The 22,997-nt window shown below is 26.2% G+C and overlaps 2 protein-coding genes across 2 annotated transcripts in view; one reads left to right on the top strand and one right to left on the bottom strand.

Moving 5' to 3' along the window:
* LOC129963205 (probable ATP-dependent RNA helicase DHX35) overlaps positions 1-10,141 on the top strand; it is a 63,436-nt gene extending 53,295 nt beyond the window's left edge. The window contains exons 11-19 of the mRNA XM_056077384.1: positions 875-999; positions 2,285-2,339; positions 2,416-2,511; positions 2,700-2,794; positions 3,223-3,300; positions 4,500-4,626; positions 5,108-5,261; positions 9,824-9,935; positions 10,027-10,141. Coding sequence (XP_055933359.1) covers positions 875-999; positions 2,285-2,339; positions 2,416-2,511; positions 2,700-2,794; positions 3,223-3,300; positions 4,500-4,626; positions 5,108-5,261; positions 9,824-9,935; positions 10,027-10,047 — 863 coding nt within the window. The 3' untranslated portion in view covers positions 10,048-10,141. The remainder of the gene's footprint in view (positions 1-874; positions 1,000-2,284; positions 2,340-2,415; positions 2,512-2,699; positions 2,795-3,222; positions 3,301-4,499; positions 4,627-5,107; positions 5,262-9,823; positions 9,936-10,026) is intronic.
* LOC129963204 (uncharacterized) lies at positions 10,107-22,779 on the bottom strand. The gene is made up of 10 exons (XM_056077383.1): positions 22,342-22,779; positions 15,073-17,004; positions 14,758-14,818; positions 14,563-14,666; positions 13,789-13,903; positions 12,071-12,235; positions 11,636-11,831; positions 11,024-11,130; positions 10,328-10,518; positions 10,107-10,245 (listed from the first exon to the last, which is right to left on the bottom strand). Exons 1-9 carry the CDS (start codon positions 22,409-22,411, stop codon positions 10,338-10,340), a joined length of 2,931 nt encoding a protein of 976 aa, XP_055933358.1. The 5' UTR covers positions 22,412-22,779; the 3' UTR covers positions 10,107-10,245; positions 10,328-10,337.
* Between the last annotated feature and the right edge of the window lie 218 nt (positions 22,780-22,997).

Below are 22,997 nucleotides of genomic sequence, written 5' to 3'. Positions count from 1 at the left end.
CATAAGAATCAGTGTTGAACTTATGACGGACGTGTTCATTAAGACAATACGGTGAAATTCGGCTATAATGGGCTATTTTAGCAGAAGACCAATTCGAGACCAATTAAAACCACTAATTGCATTGATAGGTTCATTGGATATAAATATTTAATAAGAAATCTTTAGTTTTTTTCTTCTGAACTTTTGTTGTGATATTTGTGAAATCATGTTCTGATTTTGTTAGATCTATGGATACATTGGAATAGACTTACAGTATTTGTCACAAGGAAATTCAATGAAATATCTTCCAGATTATGAATGAATTTCTTTCTTTTCATTAATTTTTCAAATAACAATAAATGTTTGGTCAGAATTAGTAAGTTAAATCAGTATTGGAATGAGGATTGTTTTAAAATCTTATTTCCATTCATAACTCTCTATTAGAAAAGGAGAAAAAAACTTTTTGCAACAAAGAGGCTTGTTTTGTACTAAATTGAAGTGAATTAAGGATTAGATAGCAAACTACACATATTGAAGTACAATTTAAAGTAGCGAAACTTTAAATTCCTAAAATGGCTATTGGTACTTGATTGAATAAATTAATCTAATTAATGATAACTAAAACTAAATTGATTTAAATTTATTTTTAAAAATTGGTAAAAAATCTTTTAAAAACTAATATTAAAGAATCTTAAAGGTAAAAGATGTTGAATGAGATTCATGATTTTAAAATTTTCTGTGCTCAACAAGTGTAGTGTTGACTCATGGTTTAAGAAATTTTAGATTATACTAAATTATAATACTATAAATTTTCAAAACTGCATAGTAAAGTATTGAAGCAATGATTTGGAAAAGAATGTTTTTTAACCTAATTCTTTTCCTTCTACCATAATAGAAGAAGATTTTCTAAAACTTCCAAGTTTTACTGTACCTGAAATGCAAAGAAGTAATTTAGCTCCTGTGATACTTCAATTAAAAGCATTGGGAATTGAAAATATCTTAAGATTTTCTTTCCCTTCAGTAAGTATAGTTGTAATTTTTTATTTCTGAATGACTGTCAAAAGTTTTTTTCCCAGCCTGATAAGTTATTTTGTATGAAATTTTTGTTTACTGAAAACTTTTTTTTGGGGGAAATTTTGAATATAGTATGCTTATGAGTTCATGATTTATATAAGGTCATAATAAATTTAACTTATAAACACATGAATTCTCTAAAGAAAAGTATATTTTGAATTATAGAATATGTTGCTTTAAAATTGATTTTCTATAAGTCTTCATAAAGATTTTTTAATTGTTTGGATTTTTTAAAGTTAGTATAACATTTTTTAGATCATTATAGCAGAAAGCTTACTACTGAATTATTTAAAGATTAATTCTTCAAAGTATCATCGCCAAATTGTAATTGATATACTATATGTATAGGTTTCTTATTTATATCTCAGTTTTGTTTTTCTTCTTAATTTCACTCACACTTGTAACACATATGCAACACCACTTGCATGCTTCTAGAAGTATATACACCATTAATTAACAACTTTCTTCAGAATAGAAATAAATCTACATTTAATGATAATAAGACTCAAGTTTAATTCTTTCTATAAAAAATATACTTTTTTATGTCATTGTGGTGACATTGTAACAAGATGGAAAGTGGGATATAAATACTCTGTGTAACAGTCTTAAAGTGCACCATGAGAACAAAATAGGAAACATGACTACATATCTATGTATTATACTTCTGTATATGTCAAATATGATTAGGGAGTATAAAACTACTTGATCAAGACTCTATTTACATTTGCTAAGTCATTGTTAATGATTGGAGGTAAAATAAATTATATTATTCCCCAGCTGCTATTTACATTCATTATGGCTTTGAATGTAAGATCCTGTATCAAATAATCAGAATAATTAGAAATGGTGTATCATTATTAAATTGTTTAATTTTATTAAATGATGCATTCACCAAAAATTTTAAAAAAATCTTTAATTTGTATTATTAAACTTTTTGTTTTGTTTTTATATTGCAAATTATTATATATTTTTTATAGTCCTTTATAAATATTGCTGTTTTAAATTTTCTTTCTTTCTTTTTTTTAAAGAGTAAATAAATGAATTTTGATTATTATCATTGATTTGTGAAATGTCACTGCAGAAATAGGAAATGCTTAGTTAATGATTTGAATAGTTTAATTAATTATTTTGAAATATATGATTACATTTAAAAAATTCCTAAAAAACTAAAAGCTTTCTCATTTGTTGGCATTTTTGCTTTAAAATTTACTTTTTTTAATTGTTTGAACAGGCTCCACCATCAAAACATGTCATTAGTGCTATTGAATTACTGTATGCACTTGGAGGTATGTTATTTTCTTGAAATGATAAAACTGTTTATAAAATTATAAATTATTTATATTTTGAAATTTTTTCTTATAGCATTAGATGATAATGGAGCTTTAACATCGCCACTTGGTGTTCAAATGGCAGAATTTCCATTGCATCCTATGTTTTCAAAGTTACTACTAGTATCAGGTACATAAATAATTTCAAATTGTTTGATTTATCAGCATTATAAGTTTATTACATTTCTGAAAGAGTTGTTTAAACCAATGGAAAAAAATCTATTAATGATATATGTTCTGAAAGAAATATGTTTAGCTTATGTGTTGAATTTCAAGTATTTGAATCATGCTTTAATATGTACATATATTTTCTTTTAGGGGAATTCAACTGCACAGAAGAAGTTCTTTCAATTGCAGCAATGCTTCAAGTTCAAAATGTTTTCAAGGTTGCTCCAGGGAGAAAATTAGAACTGGTATGTGTTTACTAAAATTGTGATTTTTAATATTGGATATTAAAAATATAGCTGATATAAAAAATATAATAAAGGTTATCGTTATTATATAGAAAAAAAAACAACTATACTATTTTTAAGTAATGCAATGTATTTATTTGAAAAATAAAAGGTTCGAAAATAGTTTTTTTTTTTTTAAATATTGTATTCTTGTTAATAACTAGATTTTGTTACAGCAGAATTTATAAGTTATTAGTGTAGTCAATAATAAAAATACTTGTTGATTTTATGGAGTTTTTAATTTTTTCAATAAAATACAATATATGCTTTAAAAAAAAGATAATATATGGTATTAAATATTAAATTTATGATGCTTCTTATGGTTCATTTATTTTTGCTAAAAAGAAGAACCTATTGATATTGAAATAGCACTGCATTCTATTTTTCAGAAACGTGCAAAATGGAAATTTGCTGTTGAAGAAGGTGATTTTATAACTTTGCTAAATGTGTATAATGCATTTCTTAAGGTAACTAACTATACAACCATTTTTGAATTTTTTTTCTAAAAAAATATTGTGCTTGAGTATGAAATAATGCATGCTAATCAGTCTAAGTTTTGTTCATTATTTTTGATAAAGCACACACACATAATTAATCACAATTCATAATCAATACATCTGCACTTCTAATATTAAGGGATGTTTCACATTTAATCATAATATCATTCAGAAATTTTTTTTCTGAATGATATTTGACCTAAAACAAATTTTAGAAAGATAATGCATTAGTCTAACCTCCAATTTGTTAATTCTGAATTTGGTGGGATAAAATCAAAATTCAGCCACCACTAGGATGTTTTTCATCAGTAATCAGTAAAAACAATAAATAAATATATTGTTTTAGATAGGCATATTTTTTTTCCACACTCCTCAATACTTAATTATTTTTAGCAATTCTTTTATTCCTATTATTACACATAAGTGTTATTCACACATTTCTTCATATCTTGAATATACGCATGGGGAAAACACAGGGAATTTTTTTCCAGAATTGAGTGGCAACCCTGTTAAAACTGGTAGAGTAATAGAGGGCAGTCAAAGTATAATACTTTTTGTCAGTGAAAAAATGACATAATATATATATATACATTGCCTATAATAAATATATTTTGTTTACAAATGAAGAAAAATAAATGTTATGGTAAATGAAAACAAAGGCATTACTTACAAGTTAAATAACAAATATTATAAAACAATTATAAAGATATAATTAAAGCTGAAATAAGTTTAGTTTAAACTACTTTTTTGTCATCAATAGGTTATCTATAAGGGGTCTCAAACTAATTTAGTATCTGTGACCTCTTATTCTTAAAATCAGCTACTGATTGTGACAGATGTAATATTAGCAAAAAATAAGTTCTTTGTATATGCCATCTGCATAGTGAGAATTTTTTTTTTGTTTCTTTATTTCTTATCATTCAAGATGAGTTCACTTTTTTACATAATGCATTATTTTTTTCTGTGACCTACCAAAAATTTACACATGATCCACAGTGTATTAAAATTTGATATAAATATTTGCTACATTAATGATTCAAATGGTTTTGAGCTTCTGATAGACACAGTTACTGTATTCAAGAATTTATATAGAGTAATTGAATTATATTTTATTTATAAATGATTTTGGTTTTATAATTGGGAAGGTATGATATATATCTTTATTTCAGAACAATAATAAATACTGGTGTGAACAAAATTTTTTGAACTACAAAGGCTTGCAAAGAGCTGTGGAAATTAGATCACAACTTTCTAAACTTCTAAAAAAGTTTAAAGTTCCAAATGCTGTGAATAAAGGTAAAATATTTCATTTAAACTTAAAAATGTAATAAGGTTATCTTAACTCTGGAATTATTATAATAAAAAATATTTTTTTTGAGTAATATGAATATTGAATGAATTCACATGATTTTTTATAATGATTCTGCAATTAATTTCTGTAACTTTTTACTTTTCATGTATTTAATAAAAATATGATGAGTTATAAAAATTTAATTAAATGCATCATCGAAGAAGTGTATTTTATGTTTTAAATTTAAATTCATCATTACATTTTTAAGCATTTATAGCAGTTTGATGTACAAGCTTATATATTTTTAAAATAATGCAACAATAAAATGAATGCTTTTGTTTACGAACTTTGCTACATTATCGCTGACTGAATTTAACATTAATTATGTATTTATGTGATTTTTAAGATGAAGTTAATGGAATTGAACAATTTTTGTTCACACATATTGCTACATTATTTCATATTTTATTCCTTTTAATATAACAGATGAAAAAGATTCCTTAAGGAAATGCATTGTATCAGCATTTTTTGCCAATGCTGCTTATCTTCATTACACTGGTGTATACAAAACTGTCAGAGGAGATCACACACTTCATATACATCCAGAATCAGTAGTTTCTTATACTACACAACCAAAATGGTAAGTTTAAAAATACTTTGATACTTTTAATTTCAAAGTATCTTATATCCTTATTTATATATCTTAACATATATAGCAGTTTATTTAAAAATTTACTTTATATATATATTTATAAATATATTTTAACAGTTTATTTAAAAAAGTGTGTCTATTATAGCTATACAATAATTTGGCAACAAAAGGGTACTTAAAAATAGATAGTGCCAAAAGTGAAATCATTAAAAATGTTACGAGAATTGCCAAACTATGAATTATTTGTTGTTTAGGAGACTGTTAAGCACTTTTTACCTTTACACATTAAAAAAATTTCTTATTTAAATTAATTAAAAAATGTTTCAATTTAATGTGGGAAACAGGGTTTAAATCTTTTGGCTCTTACATTGTTTAATAAATTCAATGTTAATCCTTTAACCACTTGAAATGTAGAAATTAGTTTTCAGCGAGTTTTTCCAATAACAGCTGGGATATAAAATTTGTTCATTGTACATTGAAGCATCATCATTTTAGAATACTGGATAGTTGCTGATCAATGGGTTGAATTTGAAAATGATAAAATCATTTTCTTTATTAATCCTAATATGAAAATGCAAAAATCATGATACTGTGCAGATTAAATTTCTGTACTTTCAATCAAAATTATTTAGTTTAATTGTTATATCAAAACATAAAAAAACTAGCAATTTTTTGAAATTCATGCAAAATGTGCAAGTTGAATATTGTCCATTAAGATATTAAGTTTGTGATGTATCCATTCTGATGCTGCTGTTTGATTTAGAAGTGATTTTGTTTGTATATGTTCTAGGAATCAATATAATAGCATAAATGGTGAGAAAATAATCCCTAAATACTATCTGGAAATTGATGATACATATTAAATTGAACAGATTAATTGGTTCAAGTGGACTTGCCAACAACATTATATAAAATCGTAAAAATTATATAACCTTCCTACCTCGATTACATAGAATTTATATAACATTGAATACATTATAACATATAACATTGAACATGTATAACAGATTTTAGTCATATTATGACATTACTTGGTCATCCAAAAGTTAAAAGGAACAATTAACTTAAAGATTTTTTTTAAACATAATTATTTCTCTTAATAGATTAGAATATCCTAAATGTATTATTAAAAGCAGATTAAGTTTTTATATACTTAAAAATAATAATATTATAGCTAATGAAGTCCCCCTCCTGTCTTTTTTATATTAAAAGTAATAATTCTTTGAAAAGTATTTCAGAGTTCAGTGAAAGAATACAATTTCTATACTAACAACTACAGATAATTTTTTTTAGTAATATTTAAAAGTAACAATTTGTGTTTGTATATATATATATACCCATTGAACATGTAATCTGGGTTAAGTATAAATTTATGAAATACAGTTTCTGCTTATTAAGAAGGAAAGGGGAGGGGGGAAATGATTGGTAAAATTGCAGTTTTCACATGCATTCAGTATTCTTTCTCAATATAAATTCATTTGTATTTCTTGAACTGTAGGAAACTAAAAAGGATAATGCTTTTGCATTCATATGCTTGAAATAATACTAGGAACAAGTAAATAATATATGTAAAATTATCATACATTTAAAAGTTGACACCAGAAGGATTAAGTAATGTATACTAATTTCTTGATGATATATTATTACTATGAAAAGTTCAACTTAAATGTGAATACTAGTACAAAAAACTTTTTTTTAGCAGGATGTATCAATAAACGTTGAAAAATTAATATTTCTACTAATAATAAAGATGTGTTGATGCTCTGCAGGCCAGACTATATGTCTAGTACTTATTAAATTTGGCACATATATATCTTTGGTAAGGTGGCAATATGCACCTTGCTAAACTTTTTAAAATTTTGCTGAATTCTGATATTTTTCCATAATAATTTTTGAAAATATTATTGCATAAAAAATGAATTTTACACTGTTTCAATACTTTAAATAGTCTAGAATAGTTCTGTGGATATAAACATAGCAGGCCGCAATAAGATTGGACACTAAGTAATTTCTAAAATCTTAGATAAAGAAATATATTTACAATTGGAAAAATGCTTTAAATTATGGGAATAATTATATTTTGCTAATTTTTATAAGATTTCCCTATGCCATCAGACATTTATTAAAGAAGTGTTGACATTCAAAAAAAATAAATAAATGATTTTAGTATTAAAATCGGCCGAATTATTTGTATATTGCTCCAATTTAGGTCAAACAGCTATATGTCTTAAAGAACAATTAGAAGGAAAATATAATGATACATAATTTTAATTTTGTAAAGGATAATTTAAAATCTCTTTCGAAATGCTAGGCTTATCGGTAAAATTTATCTAAAATAATAGTTTTCAATTTTAATCACAAAAGGATTTTTTTTTTAATTTAACCCATTATATATGCATTAATGGTTGTGTAAAAGTATAAATTATGATTTGTTTTGAAAATTTTTGGAAAAAAAAAAGTTATAAAATGCTGAATACAATCATTTTAATAATAAAAAAAAACATAAGATTAAAGGTAATAGTCAAAGATTAGATAGAGGCAAAGAATAGAGGTAATAACATAAGATTAGAAGTAAATCTCAAAGTACAATATTTATTTACAGTATTTTATTATAATATAAAAGTCAAACCGAGAATATAATGTTTCAAAAATGATAATTCTGTTCTAATTTACAGATGAATTTCAAATTTGTTTGATATAGAGAATGAAACTAAACAATCAGGTGTATTAAAAAATTTTGGCGCTGAGTAATGTATGTAAAATTCTCAAATGGGGATTATAGCATCTAATAAGTTAAAATTTTATATTTAGTAAACATTCTTGTTGCTCTGAATGATAGGACTGCGAGACTATACAAAGTTAGATTTCGTAATTTTTTTAGGAATATATTCAATGACTCAAATATAATTCCTCCCATCATTTAAAGCATTTGTTCACGATAAGAGTGGACACACTTGTCTTCTAGTTAATGTAAAAGAAAATATATATAGTGGGTAAAAAAAGTTTCTGTACACAGCTATGACTATTAATGAAAGTTTCATTTTTGACGCAAAATATTTTGTTACGAAAATGAAAATTGGTTTAAAACAATTTATTTACAAATATTATCAAGGAAAATTAAGGAGAAAATTAAATATGTAAATTGAAACAAAAATGTTTCCATACGGTATTTACATAGCACATGAAAGATCTTTTTCATGCTGACCAACTTGCATTTAATGATCGGTAGACCTTTATCATTTCTCTCAAACATGGCATAACCCCCAGAAGTTTTTTTTGTTGTTTTTGGAGAAATATTACTCCAAATGTCTTGAATGACCCTTGAGTTTAACATTGTTCTTTGTGTCATATTTTCTTTAGTTCACGATTGATTTCTTCCCATAGATGTTCTATAAGGATTAAATTGGGAGAGTGGGGAAAGCTATGAAGCTGTTATTTAACATGATAGAAACATTACGTTTGACAATCTTGGATGTTTACATAGGATTGTTGTATTGTTGAAAAGTAAAATCAGTTCCAAGGGACTTTTTTTTTTTTTTTTGCATTGATTAAAAAAATTTTGCATTAAAATATCAAAATACATGTACCTATCCATACTTTCTTCTATGAAATATAAATTTCCACATCATCAGCACTCATACACCCCCATACCATGTTCCCGCCATCACCGTGCTTCACAGTTCCACATAAATTTTTAACGTATGCTGCTTTGGTTTTCCCCAGATCCTAACTCGATTATCTGACCCATGGATATTAAATTTCAATTCATCACTAAAAAGGACAGATTTCCAAATAGATAGAGGCTTACTTGTATAATTCTTTGCAAACATGTTTGCAGCTCACTGTATCTTTCAATAATATACTACACTGCAGATTTCGGTTTGTTAGCGATTTCGCCAATTTTAATCATAGATAATCCATTTTCCACTACCGAATCACTAACTCTGCAATGACTTTCTGAACTTCCATTTTAAGACGATCAGCTACAAATTAAAATTACACAGCTGTTGCTATGTTGTGTTCTTCACTCCGACAAAGTATCAAACTCCGAATACAAGTCAGTTACAAAACATGCCACAAAGAATTTGTATATTGCGTACAGAAACTTTTTGCCCGATACTTTGTTATTTATCTTTAAAACTGCAAAAGGACTTGATGCGTTTTGTAAAAAAGAAATTTATTATGAAACTCTTTTTTTAAAGATTCATATTAATCAAATACAAGTAGTTTATAAAGATAAAAAGCAAAGAATAGAAATTATGCTTATTTATTTTTTCTTTAGTCTTCTGTACAGAAACTTTTTTAACCCATTGTATATTATCTAGCTTTTTGAAAAGAGGAGGGAGTAGAACTTTCTTCCTTTTCTCAAAATTTTCATAGTAACATGTTTGAATTTTTCTTTAAATTATAAAGCAAAGTTTAAGAGACAATTAATTGAACAAATAATTATAAACAATAGTAACTTTTTACTGCTCAATTATAGAGAGGAAACAATGTATGTATATTTTTACTGTTTAAAATTTATGATTAAATGTGTCCTTATTGTTAAGGGTGATATTTAATGAAGTTCTACATACAACGAAAGAATATATGCGAGATATTACAGTCATAGAACCACAATGGCTTTATGAATTGGCTCCCCATTATTATCAGTATGGAACTGTAAGTATTTTATAAAATCATTTGGTTGACATTAAAATTTTGCTACATTTTTCACTCATGCGATTTTAATATTTGTTATATATTATTTCAGGATCGTGAAGTTGGTTTATAAGAAGACATGTAAATAAAAGTTTTGTACATATATTTGAACTTTATTTATAAAATGCACAAGTATAAAACAGTGATTTGTACAGAATTTCATGAAAATGAAAAATTACGAAATAAACTGTACATTTGGCTAAGAAAATAATTTTTTTGTGGCATTTCTTACCTAAACAAACCTTAACACTTTTTAGTCCTTCAGCAGCACCTGTAAAATATTAATGAAAGAAAACTAAGTGCACTATAATGAAAATTAGAACAGGTATTAACAAATATATATTAATACATACCTCTCTCTGTTTACAAAGCTATGAATGAAGGCTGCTCTGGAAGTTTTCGAATCCTTGGAACAGCTATACTGTTAATGCCTGATCTGTTATTGGTTGGCGATTCGTATGCACATTCAAAATATCTTGACATTTTTTCTAATATTAGCTCCTCAGTTTCTTCTAGATTTTCATTCTTCTCAGCTAAATTAGGACTTTATAAAAAGAAAAGTATTAAATAAGCTGCACAATTTATATTTTGTCAGAAGTAAAATTTAAGTCTAGAAATTTTTTTATGATTCACTTTTCCCATTCAGGTCGAGTGTTGCATTCATGCATAAACACAATAAATGTGCACCAAAACAATAATAAAGGGTTTCCATTATAAAATTTTTGAATTCCGATTACCACGATGCTGCTATTAATAAAGATACAAAATTGGTACAAAAGTATAATTAGCTAAAATTTAACTCATAAAATTGTTATATAAATTTAGATTTCTCAACAAAAATCATTTAAAAACATGAAATATTTCATATATAATTATCTGTTCTTCACTAATGTTACACTCATGGTAAAGTTATTTGCATATAATCATGAAAATTTTGTACACATGTTTGAAATTGGGATTTCAAAATTGTCATTTGACCAATTATGATAGGATTAGTGTAAAAAATAAATAACTTATGAAAATGATATTTAGAGGAAGTTAATACATACATGGTTTTCTTTTCTTTGGATGGTGGATGAGGAAAAGGACACGCATCTCCTTTATCACAGTGTCCTTGTACAAATTGTGGACAAACCAACACATGTGCTTGTTTACACTATAAAAATAATTGTAAAATATGTAACTTGTAAAGTTAATAACCCATCGCACATTAACTTAAACCAAACTAAATTTTTCAGAACTAAAATTGACTTCATGCTTTCTATTCGAAAGGTGTGATTAAGCATTTAATTTGGTTAATCAATGAAATGTTTCCACAACTTTCATACTTTTATATAAAAAAGTCAGTTTATTAAATACTAATATGGTATATATGCACATCATTATAAAAGAACTGTCATTCTTCTTAAAGTTCAATTATAAAATTACAGTTTCCCACTGAGAAGAAATTAGCCCAATTTTTTTCCCCCAAGGATAATAATTATAAAGGATATACGATTACATATTTTTAAAGGGAAGGAAGAACAAAGAAGAGTTGCATAAAATTCTGCAATAAATAAATTTAAAGTAATACTGACTTAATGTTAGCAAAAAGTTAAAATTCACTTTAATGTTGTCCAACCAAAATTATTGAAATGCCCTAAAACCAAAATATAACCGACCTGCTTTCCATCTGGGCAATAACCTTGAACAAATGCTTTACATAATTTGGCATTAGGAGATAATGTTTCATGTCTGTAAGGGCAATCAGTTTTTGTACATGAACCTAATAAGAAAAAGGAACATATTGCCATCTTTCCTGGACATATTTCATGTGAAAATGGACAATTTTCAGTCTTGCAAGTACCACGAAGAAACCTGTAAAAGTATAAAAAATATCAGTCAAATACTGATCTTATTGCTAGTGGTAAAAATTCATGTAAAATCCTTATGATAAAATTGCATATTTTTGATAAGAGGGAAGGGGAGAAAAAACGAAGTAATTTAAAATTTTGATAATAAGGAAAAAAAACCCTACAAATTAGGTTTCCAAATGAATATTATATATAAGTTTTGATGCCGATACATAAAAAAAATAGCAAGAAAAATATGTATACCTTGTACAAACTGCTATTTTGCTAGGATCATGGACATAAGGGCACTTTATACCCTTATTACATCGCCCAAATCTGTTGTAGAACATGCAATATATATTCATTTTTGAAGTCTTTTTCTTAACAGATGCAGTTAAGACTCTGTTAATACTGCGATTTAATGCACGGCTGAAAAAAAAAGAAACCATACTTTCAGCAAAACATCCTTATAATTTGAATAAAACATAAAATATAGCAATATAAATTAAAATCTGTAACTAAATTATTATTCAAAAATTAATTTTTAAGATGAACTTCCATATACAGAGTTACCTTGTATTTACATGAATTTTAAATGTTTTCCCCTTAGTTTACAAACATTTTGTTGATTTCCTCAGGAAAAATTTAAGTGCTAATTAAAAAAAAAATACTTTCCCATAATTTATACTTTGCATCACTATTCTTTTTAGTCCTTTAACAAAAGGATAATAATGCATATGATAGAATCTTTGAATACATATAATTCATGCTTAAATTATATTCAAATCAATTTTTCTATTTAACCCTTTGATACAGCTCTTAAAAGATGGATTTGATTATTCCTGAATTATTCTCAAATGGATGAGGCACAAAATTTATCTACAGTCTGTCCGTAAAACATTCCTAAGCTCATATTGCCCCCCCCCTTTTTTTTTTGTAAAAAGTAAACATTATTAACTTTAAAAAAAAGCAATTTCAATAATCATTTTTAATAAGAAATCTAAATTTGTCACACAAGCATACCATAAATGCAGCATTCCAACATATATAATCAATCCTCTTTTTCATATTTGGAAATACTTAAAATACATATTACAAAATATTCCCTTTCCTTCTAAGAGTTATGACAATTAATAATCCATCAAGGAATATACCATTTTTGCAGATCACTGCTATTAATATTGCATAACATTTTTGGTAACATCAGATATATATTTTGTGGAAATTTAAGATTTATAATAAGTAATTATCTCAATCCTACATAGGCTGAAAGACTAAACTGAGGGTTTCAAAATAAATGGATTCCTCCCAGAATATATATTCCCTATATCATAGGACTTTATTCAGGTAGAATTTAAGTATTTGACATTTACTTAAATTTTAAATTTATTTAAAAAATTTTATCCACTGTACACTTTAGAAACTAACCTAATTCCAAGAATCTTCAGTGTCAAGCTATACATTACAATCATGGCAACTATTGATTATAAAATTCTTTTCAAAATAGAACCACATCTTGGAAATGATTTTAAACATTAACGCCTATTACAAAAATTATATTACATTTTAAAAAACTGCCTTAATTAAATATATTGAAATAGTACTAAGAGTAATTACTAGTACTAAAGTAACTGCAATCCAGGGTTATATATAACAGCTACTTCATTATTTTGTGAGCTTATAAGCTCTAAACAAAATTTTATAACCAATAATATTGCATTAAAATTAGATACATTCTAAAAATAAAATAAATACAAACAGGATTCTTAATCAGGATTAATTTCAGCTATCTTTATATATACACAGAATGGATTATGTGCAAGCTAACACTTAGATAAATTTTGACTTGTTGATAATTTCAAATGAGGAGATTGGTAATGGAGTCTAACAGGTGCTAAACTCGCTGCAAATATGTTTTTGTTTGGCACAGCACATTTATATGTAATAACAAAACAAATTTACAATAAGTAAAGGTTTAATACCTTGCCATTGATTTGGATGTAGGAACAATTGACTTCATACTGTTTGGAGTTTTCAAATGCACTTTTCTGTTCAAGACAAATCTTTTAGGAGTTTTAACCATAGATTGGAGAGAACCTAAATAAGGAACATGGGCAAAAATAGCTCTTTACTAAATTCAAGTCATGGATCAAACATGCAAGAAAGAATATGTTTGAAATTGAAGCTATTGCCATGTAAAATACAATATCCTAAAATTTTAAAAACATGTAAAAATATATTGTACTTCATACGTTTACAAGTTAATTTGATATATCTCAAGCAAAAACAAGCATTTTAACTACTCTCTTTAAAAGAAAATTTGTTCGTTATAAAAATTACTTAATACTATTCAAAGTATACATATTACAATCTATTTAAGATTATTTAATATGTTGCATATTGATATTCCAAAAATTATTTTAAGTATGTTACAGGATAAATAAACTAAGACATTTTTAACAAAACATATAAACCATGAATATATAATTCTACATATTTAAGTTCATTAGTAAAATTCTTCCTTTTGGATTAACATATTTTGAAGTAATTATGTGCTATTAAACTAGTTCAACAAATGTTTCATGAAAGCATAAAATTATTGTTATTACATAAATTACTTTTTTCAAACACCAGTTGCAGTAGATTAGAATGTGGTTTATTACTTTTTAATTAAATAATAAAAAATGAGAAAAAAAAATCATAATACATAATTTAATTAAGCAAAAATAAAGTTAAGAAAATTCTTTAGCTCTTACCAACTGCATTACTTCTATTTTTTGAAACAAGATAGTTTCTAGAATAACTTCTTCCAGGAAAATAGGTAGAAACAAGAGGTAGACTCTTATGTCTAATGTTATTCCTAAACAGAAGATATTTAAGATTATACATATAATATACATAAACAGGAGACAATTTGACTTTTCTTTCTTTCTTTGTTTTTTAATATTTACCTCTTTCTTTGATTATGGTAGAAAGGCATTTTCCTTTGATAAATACTGTCAAATTTATGACCTAAAATAAGTTAACAATTAGTTTTTAAAACAAGTTAAATATTCATTTTTGACATTTATATCTGTCAAACAAATAATTAAATAAAATTTAAAATATGAATGAAAAAATTAGCTCTCTTTGATGAGAAAAATTTGAAGTAACTTGTAATATTGAAAAGGCTTATTTGAAAGAAGATATTGAAATAAATCATTCATTAAATATAAATAAATAATAAAACTATATACATGTTAATAAAGATGAATATTAATAATTACCTTTGAAGCATTTCGGACTGATTAATCTTTTTGTAAAGCTTTGCTTTTGCCATGAATGTTTCTTATTTAGAGTTGAATATTTTGTTTTTATCATTTTGGCAGCCTTAGATTGCAATGAGCAAATGTTTTTATTCACAATTGCATTTTTGCTTTTAAAAACTCGTTTTATAAGTATATGTTTATTAGGAGAATCCGCAATTACATTATCATTGCACTCAGCAGCAAGCTCCATAAGAAGATCTGGATCAATACTACTGTTTGGCTCATTATTAGAATTATTGGACTTCACTGTTTCAGAAACTTTTTTCAACGAAGTAACAGGTTGTTTATTCACAGTTCTATATTTAGAATTTGAGGTGAAAGGATTTGGCTTTTTTCTTTTCAAATTAAGGACACAAGAAGAGTCATGTTTTAGAGGAGTCATACTTTTGATAATTTTTCTTTCACCATGTAGTTTTGAAGCAGTATATTTATATTTTCTCAAGGAACTGCATGTACTGAATTTGCTGAGATTTTTTTTATTCCTTTCATGTACAAACTCGCCTAGCTTACCTTCCTTTGCATTAATACTTTTATTTTCAAAAAATGATGTAGGCCCAATCGTGGGGTTTTCACTTTTATTCACAATTTTGTATTTTGAATTCAACTTACTGGCTTTCAACTTTATTCCATTTGTTTTTAAACCTGTCCATTTATCATTAATGGAAAGCTTACACACACCATCACCTCCATTTCCGTGGAAAGAATTTTCAGAATTCAATGACTGAACACAAGGCAATTTCTTATTTATAATCGTATACTTTGTGTTTATGAGTCTTGCTGCACCTTTTGTCTTTTTAACACTATTGATATGTTTCTGAACAGGTTTCATTTTAAGGGGCGTTTTAACTTCAGTTGTAACTAAAGCAACTTTCTCCTGTTGAACACATGGACGTTTTTCATTTACAACTTTATATTTGGAGGCAAACAGAGTTGTTCCATTTAATTTTTTTGCACTATTTAACTTCTTTTTAACAGGTGTTTTAACTATATTAATCACTCGATAAGCATCTACAGTTCCAAATTTAGCACGCAAATCCTGGATAGATTCATTTAACGTTTTAGTGGAAATTTCCTGGTTCGATTGCTGTTGAAAACTATTTCTGAATTCAGGCACTGGCTTTACCGAAGAATCATTCACACCACGAGATAGCTTCTCTTGAGAATTTTTCTTTTTTTCATTAAATATGCCTGAATTACTGTTTTTTGATGACAGAAGAGAAGAATCAACACTGGAGAAAATATTATAATTTTTATCTTTTGAGCTAATGGTCTGGCTATTACTTAATGTATTACAAATTATCTTTGAATCAGTAGATACTTTAATAGGTGCCTTAAGCTCTGGTTTATTAAGTATGCATTTATTTAACGAGTGAACTTTTGAAGATACATGGTTGACTTTATTATCAACATTCTCAGTTTTTTGTTTTAGCTGTTTTAATAATAGATGAATTTCGTCCATTAAAACCCGAGAACTTGATTCTGCAGATTTATTTACATCTGATTTCATTTGTTTTTCAGAATTAACAGGATTCTTTTGCTCCAAAGTTTTTCCTGTGTGATTTGAAGATTTATAAGATAAAGCCGATGAATTTACTTTCATCGTACTGGATTGACAAGGATATTTTTTGAAACTAAATGAATTAGAAGTTTCAATTTTATTACGTAAATCCATTTTCTTATGGAGAGTAAAACTAGACCGAACTTTTATATTTTGATTTGGTAACTTAGTCACATTTCTTTGAAATGAAGTTGATTTATGAAGATGCCAATTATTTGTAGTTGTTTTAAAATTGTTGCAAGTAGAATTTGCAAGATTCCTTGTAGTGGTACTTTGAATATTTAGATTTTGAGAATTTGTTTTCACTGAACTGTAATGTGCTGCAAGTAAACCTGTAAAAGAAAAAGAATGAATAATTATCTAAAATACAGTCTTGATAGAATAGAAATTGTGTTAACAATATTAAATAGGAATCCGAAACATAAAATTTCTAGAACAAAATTAATTACTATGAAAATTAGAATGAATGAATCAATTTGGGTAATGGACAATGAAAAAAAAAACATCGAACACCAAAGGACATCTTCAATAAGGTCAATTTTAGTTTCAGAAAATAAAAAAATTCCCTTTCATAAAAACAAATTAATGATGCAGAAATATTCAAAGGCTTCAAAAAAATATATAAAATTTAAATTAATAACTTTAGTTACCTTTAAATTAAAGAGTGTGAAAATATTTATAATTTTATTTTATGTTTTTTGATAAAACAAATAGAAAGCTTTAAAATTAAGCCTCATTTTTAAAAGATGATTTTTTTTATCGATGCTGCAAAATCTTAATACCAAGCCTTATCTTACCAGAAAATTTTTAGATTTATAAAACACCTGCAAATGCTCCAAGACAAAATTTTACATTCTAACTTTCTACTTTGTGTTTGAAAGACTAACAATTTTTAATTCAATAAAATATTTTAAAAATTTACATTTCTAGACATGTTAACAAATAATTTATCTTCTGTATCAAAAATCCAATTCTTTATATTCATTCAAATTACATATTATTTTAAAAAAACAGTGGCAGTGTTTTTCTCAACTCTCACATATTCTCCAAAAAAGATATAGCTCAAGAGAAAACCTTGCATGGTATTGGCATACAATGGTTATACTTACTTAGGAGTGAATTTAACATTTTTATTAAATTTATTGTGTGAACCTTGGGGAATTTTTTGACGATTAATCACTGGCATGCAGTTAATAGTATCCAAAAATCGAATTCCCTTACTGACTGAAATGAAAATTATGCACAAATTTACACTTGTAGCAGCAAAATCATATATTTAAGTCATTGCATTTACATGTTTCTGAAAGTATAAAATGATCAGTGTTTTTGGATTTGGCTGAAAATTTGGTAGATGTTAATCTATGCACCAAATTTTTATCTCTCTCTCTTCCTTTTATAGATATGTTAACTTATATTCGGACAGCCAGACTTCCTCCGAATGGATTTTGCTCAACATCTGATAGAAATCTACAAATTGGATGTGAAGACCATAAATCAAATTTCATCCTTCTAGCTCAAAGCATTTTTGAATTATCTTTTCACAGCCAGACAAATGGACATTTGTCAAAAATTTGTTTTTCAAACTCAAGAAGGTCTAAATGTGGAGATTCATCTCTCTCTCTCTTTTTTGATCATTACAATACAATCTCTATACTTTGTATACGAGAAATTCCATGCTAATAGATTAAAAAAAAAAAAAAAAAAAAAAATTAATGCTAAGTTGAATAAAATTCAAAATATAAATTTAGTCCTTAATAAATTCACATGATTTATAAGATCCATTTTTTTAAACAATATTTAACTTTGAACTACACGGAAAAACATCATGAATGACACAAACAAGGGAAGGAAGAAAAGGCAGCTTTATATTTTCTATATTTTGAAATTGTGTATTATGTAATTATTAAAGCATTCTTTTATTTGTACATTACCTACAACTAAGTAATTTTATATAAAAAAAAATTAATGTGCATAAAAACTGTATCTTTAAATAAACAATCATTGGATCTACTTTCTGCTGTTACGAAAGGGTATATTATAAAAATTATAGTAACTGTAGTAAATTACAGAATTTTTTAGCACTTATTAATTAATGTTGAAAGAAACAAAACTTGCATTGTAACCCTATAAGCATGCTTTTAACTTATGAAAAGAAAACAAGTATCTGTTTATTTTTTCTTATCCCTGCATAAAACTTTGGACCTTGGGTAAGGCCATGCATGGCAAAATTCAATGATACTTATGAAATGCAGCCCTTTTACTGAATCTATCTTGAAAAAATATTTTTGAACACATTTAGCCAACGTACTGACACCAAAATCCAAAGCAAATCTGCAGTTGTGTACCAAGACCCATACTAAATTTCACTAACTTATATTATAAACACAGATCTGTTCACAGATCTGGTTCAAATTTTGATATGAATCTATTTTAGGTGCTAAATCTGTTTACAAAATTTTATCTACATAGCTCTTTATGCTTTGTATTTATTGAGTTCTTAACTGACTTAACTTCCTGTGAATAGATTCATTCAAAATTTATTGCAAGTCCATATACCAAATTTCCTTCGTCTAGCTCAGAGTATTTTTGAGTTATTCAATTCGCAGAATAACAGACAGGGATAAGGACAGATTTTTTCTATGAGAAATTTTAAAACAAACAGATTAATTGAGTTTGAATTTTTTGATAATTACAATGCTTCCTCTATATTCTGTACAAGAGAAAATAACAATAGCATATTATGTATTGAAGCAACCATAGATAATGTTTCTGCTGTCATGGCACAATTCAAGATTTATGCAAAAATAAATTAAGTGAAAGCAACAAATAGTATACAATATACAAATCTAGACTTATTACAAATTTATATTATTGAATAGCTTGAAGTTTTTAAGCAAGTGCCAAAAGTTTGTATCTACCAGCAACAACTAAAATTCTATCTCAACATTTTAAATATATTTGAAGAAATTAACTATAATTTACAATTAATCTTCTTTCAATTAAATGCTAAGAATGAATTTTATGATATGAAGTAAGAATTTATTATTTGATTTTTCATTTGTATTAGATAGAGAAGTGTTCAGCTTCTCTTAATAATGGAATTACGATCTTATCAGTAGTGCTTTTGAATATTTCAATTACAAATATAAATTAGAGTGAAGGGGAATACATCATCAGGTTTTTTTCTTAAAGTATAATTTGGTATATGTATATTAACTGCATGCAAATAACAAACTTTAAGCTGATCTGCATGTCATTGATGAACATAGTAAATAGATCAACTTGATATCTTTAGCGATTAACTGCCATTTTGTGGTTAATATAAGCTTCCGTATATGGGTATATTCCGTACTTTTAATACAGTATACTCTCGGTAATATAGTAGACATCAAATAAAAGGATTGCCAAATTAATAAAAGCTCAGAATAATAAGGGTCATTTAAAAAATGTTATAAAACAAAACACGTTTACTTTACAAAATTTGTAAAAATTTATACCGAAAATTATTTTTTATATTATGGGTATTGCAAAATATAATTCAAAATTTAAACAGTAACCTATTTTATAACATGGCAAAATAACCACCATCTGGTTAGTAAACTGGGCAATTGCAATAACAGCCAATTTTATAAGTATTTTCTTTTAATAGCAAAATATGAATTAAATCTTTCCGACAGTATTCAATTACATTTAAAGAAATCTACTACCCACGAAATAAGCACTTGATGAATTTCAAGTATATTCCTAACAGTTAAAGAGATCCCATTATCAGCGGGTGTATGAATGATACTTTGTTTTTATTCATATTGTTGCAAAGAAAAAAGGTGAGTTGAATATAAGGCAGCATATGTTACCAAGTTGTAACTTTTTTTTAAATCAAAAGAATTGATTACAATTTTAAAACAAATGCATTAATTGTTTTTTAAATTTCCATTATTGGAGAAATAAAAAACACTCACAGTTCCAAGATTAAAATAAAATATATTCAAAAGAACTAAAATACATAAAGCTTTTTACGAATTTTTTTTTGGAATCATTTTTACTTAATGTTACTATTAAAATTTTCTACTTTATTTCTTTTATTTAATTAGTTTTATTCCTTTTAATATTTAGTCCATATGCATTTAAACAATTTCAAAGATTTAAAAAAAATATTTCATTATTTTCAAAATTGACATTAATTATTAATGTTAAAAACAGGCAAAATTAAGGATTTTAGTTAATTAAGGATTAAAATTTGGGATCCAACTTGAAAGATATTGCAACTTTGGAAGAATGTTAAATACAAAAGTTATTCATCTTAATAAGATGCTAATACGATTTATTTTTCTATCTTAAGGAAGTTATGGGGAAAAAAATATATATAAAAAATCAATATTACAACTCCCAGCATTTCCACCTCCTTAGAACTAAACAGTCCATGTATGAACTTAAAGGTTTTTACAATTCTTCTTGCAACATATCCTAAGCTGGTTAAAATCCAATCAAAATTACTCTAATAATCATGGGCAAAGCATTAAATATAACTTTAGTACAAATGGTGGTATTGGGTTCCAAGAACCATTATGGGTGAAGATTTGCAGAGATTTTCCTGAAGCCATGAAATATCCGAAATCCAGTTGAAGGTGCACTTGGCTAAGGATGCCAAGTCTGCCAACAAGATGGCTAACGAGATAAGGAATATTATAAAATAATTATTGTTAGTCATTTTAATTTCGGTGAATTGGCATTCTTGGCAAGGCGAAAAGTACATTAAAGTAGCTTTTAACCTAATATTTAATATGAATTGTTTTTGGAAATTAACTTTAATTATTTAAAATGGAATATTTTTGATTTATTACAAAATTTCATCCGAAATTCTTAAAGTACAGTAAAGTAATAAAGATTCATCAATAAATCTTTAGCATTTAAAACCTCTAAACTTCGAACATTAATAAAACTAATTTTTCCCCAGCATGTTTATAATTGCTTGCAAACTAATACGAGATAAATATTATTTGGATAAACAATTTTAGGAATAAATGTAAGGAACTTATGACTTTATGGAAGACTCATTTCTTTTGTTGTATGCAAGGGCTGAGCTTGGAAAATACAAAATTAAATGTGAATGTAGTCTGTGAACTGCAGATTTAAGCTTGCTATTTACTAAAATGGTTATATATAGAAAACAAAACAATGAACAAATACAGATTACAAGAAAAAGCTATAATAAACTTTAATTCATAAATATACTTTATAAGATTTCCTTCCCAGTCGCTATATATGGGCCTATTACCCTATAGCATAGGTAAGACAGCAAAGATGAATTAAATTACTGATGTTTTGTATAGAAAGTTTAGAAATAGGGAATAACATATTACAGTTCCAATAAAAGCATACAATTTTTGCCATGCTTAATCAAGAATTTTATGGCGATTTCTTGCCATATTGAAGTCAAAAATCAAGCAATGGAGATTTAGCATTAAATCTTGATTTTTAAAAATTGTATTCATCACTTAATAATATTTTGATGTATAGACTGTATAATAGTGCTACCTTGCAATAACACGTGAACATTAATATGTGATCAAAAATCATTCATTAACTTATGTCCCAATTCTTTAAGTTACATTATAAATAAAAGTACTAAGAAATTTTTGAAATCAAAATTTAAGGAATTTAATACTTACCACTATAATATTTCAATTCATCTTGAAGAGCAGCTTTTTTAGCGTCTTTCATTTTCTCAACAGTCGTCATCACTTCAGAGTACAGTAATCTTTTTTAAAATTAGTTTTACTCTACTTTTATATACAAAGTCAACTTCTTAAATAAACTCATTAAACATAAAACACGAAAACATAAAAGAAGCTCATGAAAATCTTTGAAAAATTAAGACATTTCAACCTTGACATATATAGAACATCACAGTTTTTGAATAGACTATAACAATTTTGGCACAACTTCTAATTAAATCTCTTGGTTCTTAATTAAAATTCACGCAATAGTAAAAGAAACGAAGGCTTTTGCATTTAAGATAAGTTTCAATTCTATACTAGCACTTCTTCGAAAATCAGCAAGGTAAAAAAGCACACTGCATTTTCATGCATATATGCCTTACATCTAGAAATTCTATTGGCTAATGGTTATTTACACCACATCTTCCACAGTACCATAATATCAGCCCACGTTGATATTTTGCTTTTTAAAAATACAATTTCGAGAGTATAGATCCTAAGTTTAAATAAGAATTTCAATTTCGCGTTACAAAAAATTATTTTGAGTACAATAATATATTTTCATATTTGGAAGAAAAACATTTTTTAATACTCTCAATTGAAGTGAA

The sequence above is a fragment of the Argiope bruennichi genome, chromosome 3, assembly GCF_947563725.1.
Source record: "Argiope bruennichi chromosome 3, qqArgBrue1.1, whole genome shotgun sequence".
In the NCBI taxonomy this organism is placed as follows: Eukaryota; Metazoa; Arthropoda; class Arachnida; order Araneae; family Araneidae; genus Argiope; species Argiope bruennichi.
This window is presented reverse-complemented; position numbering and strand designations above follow the sequence as displayed.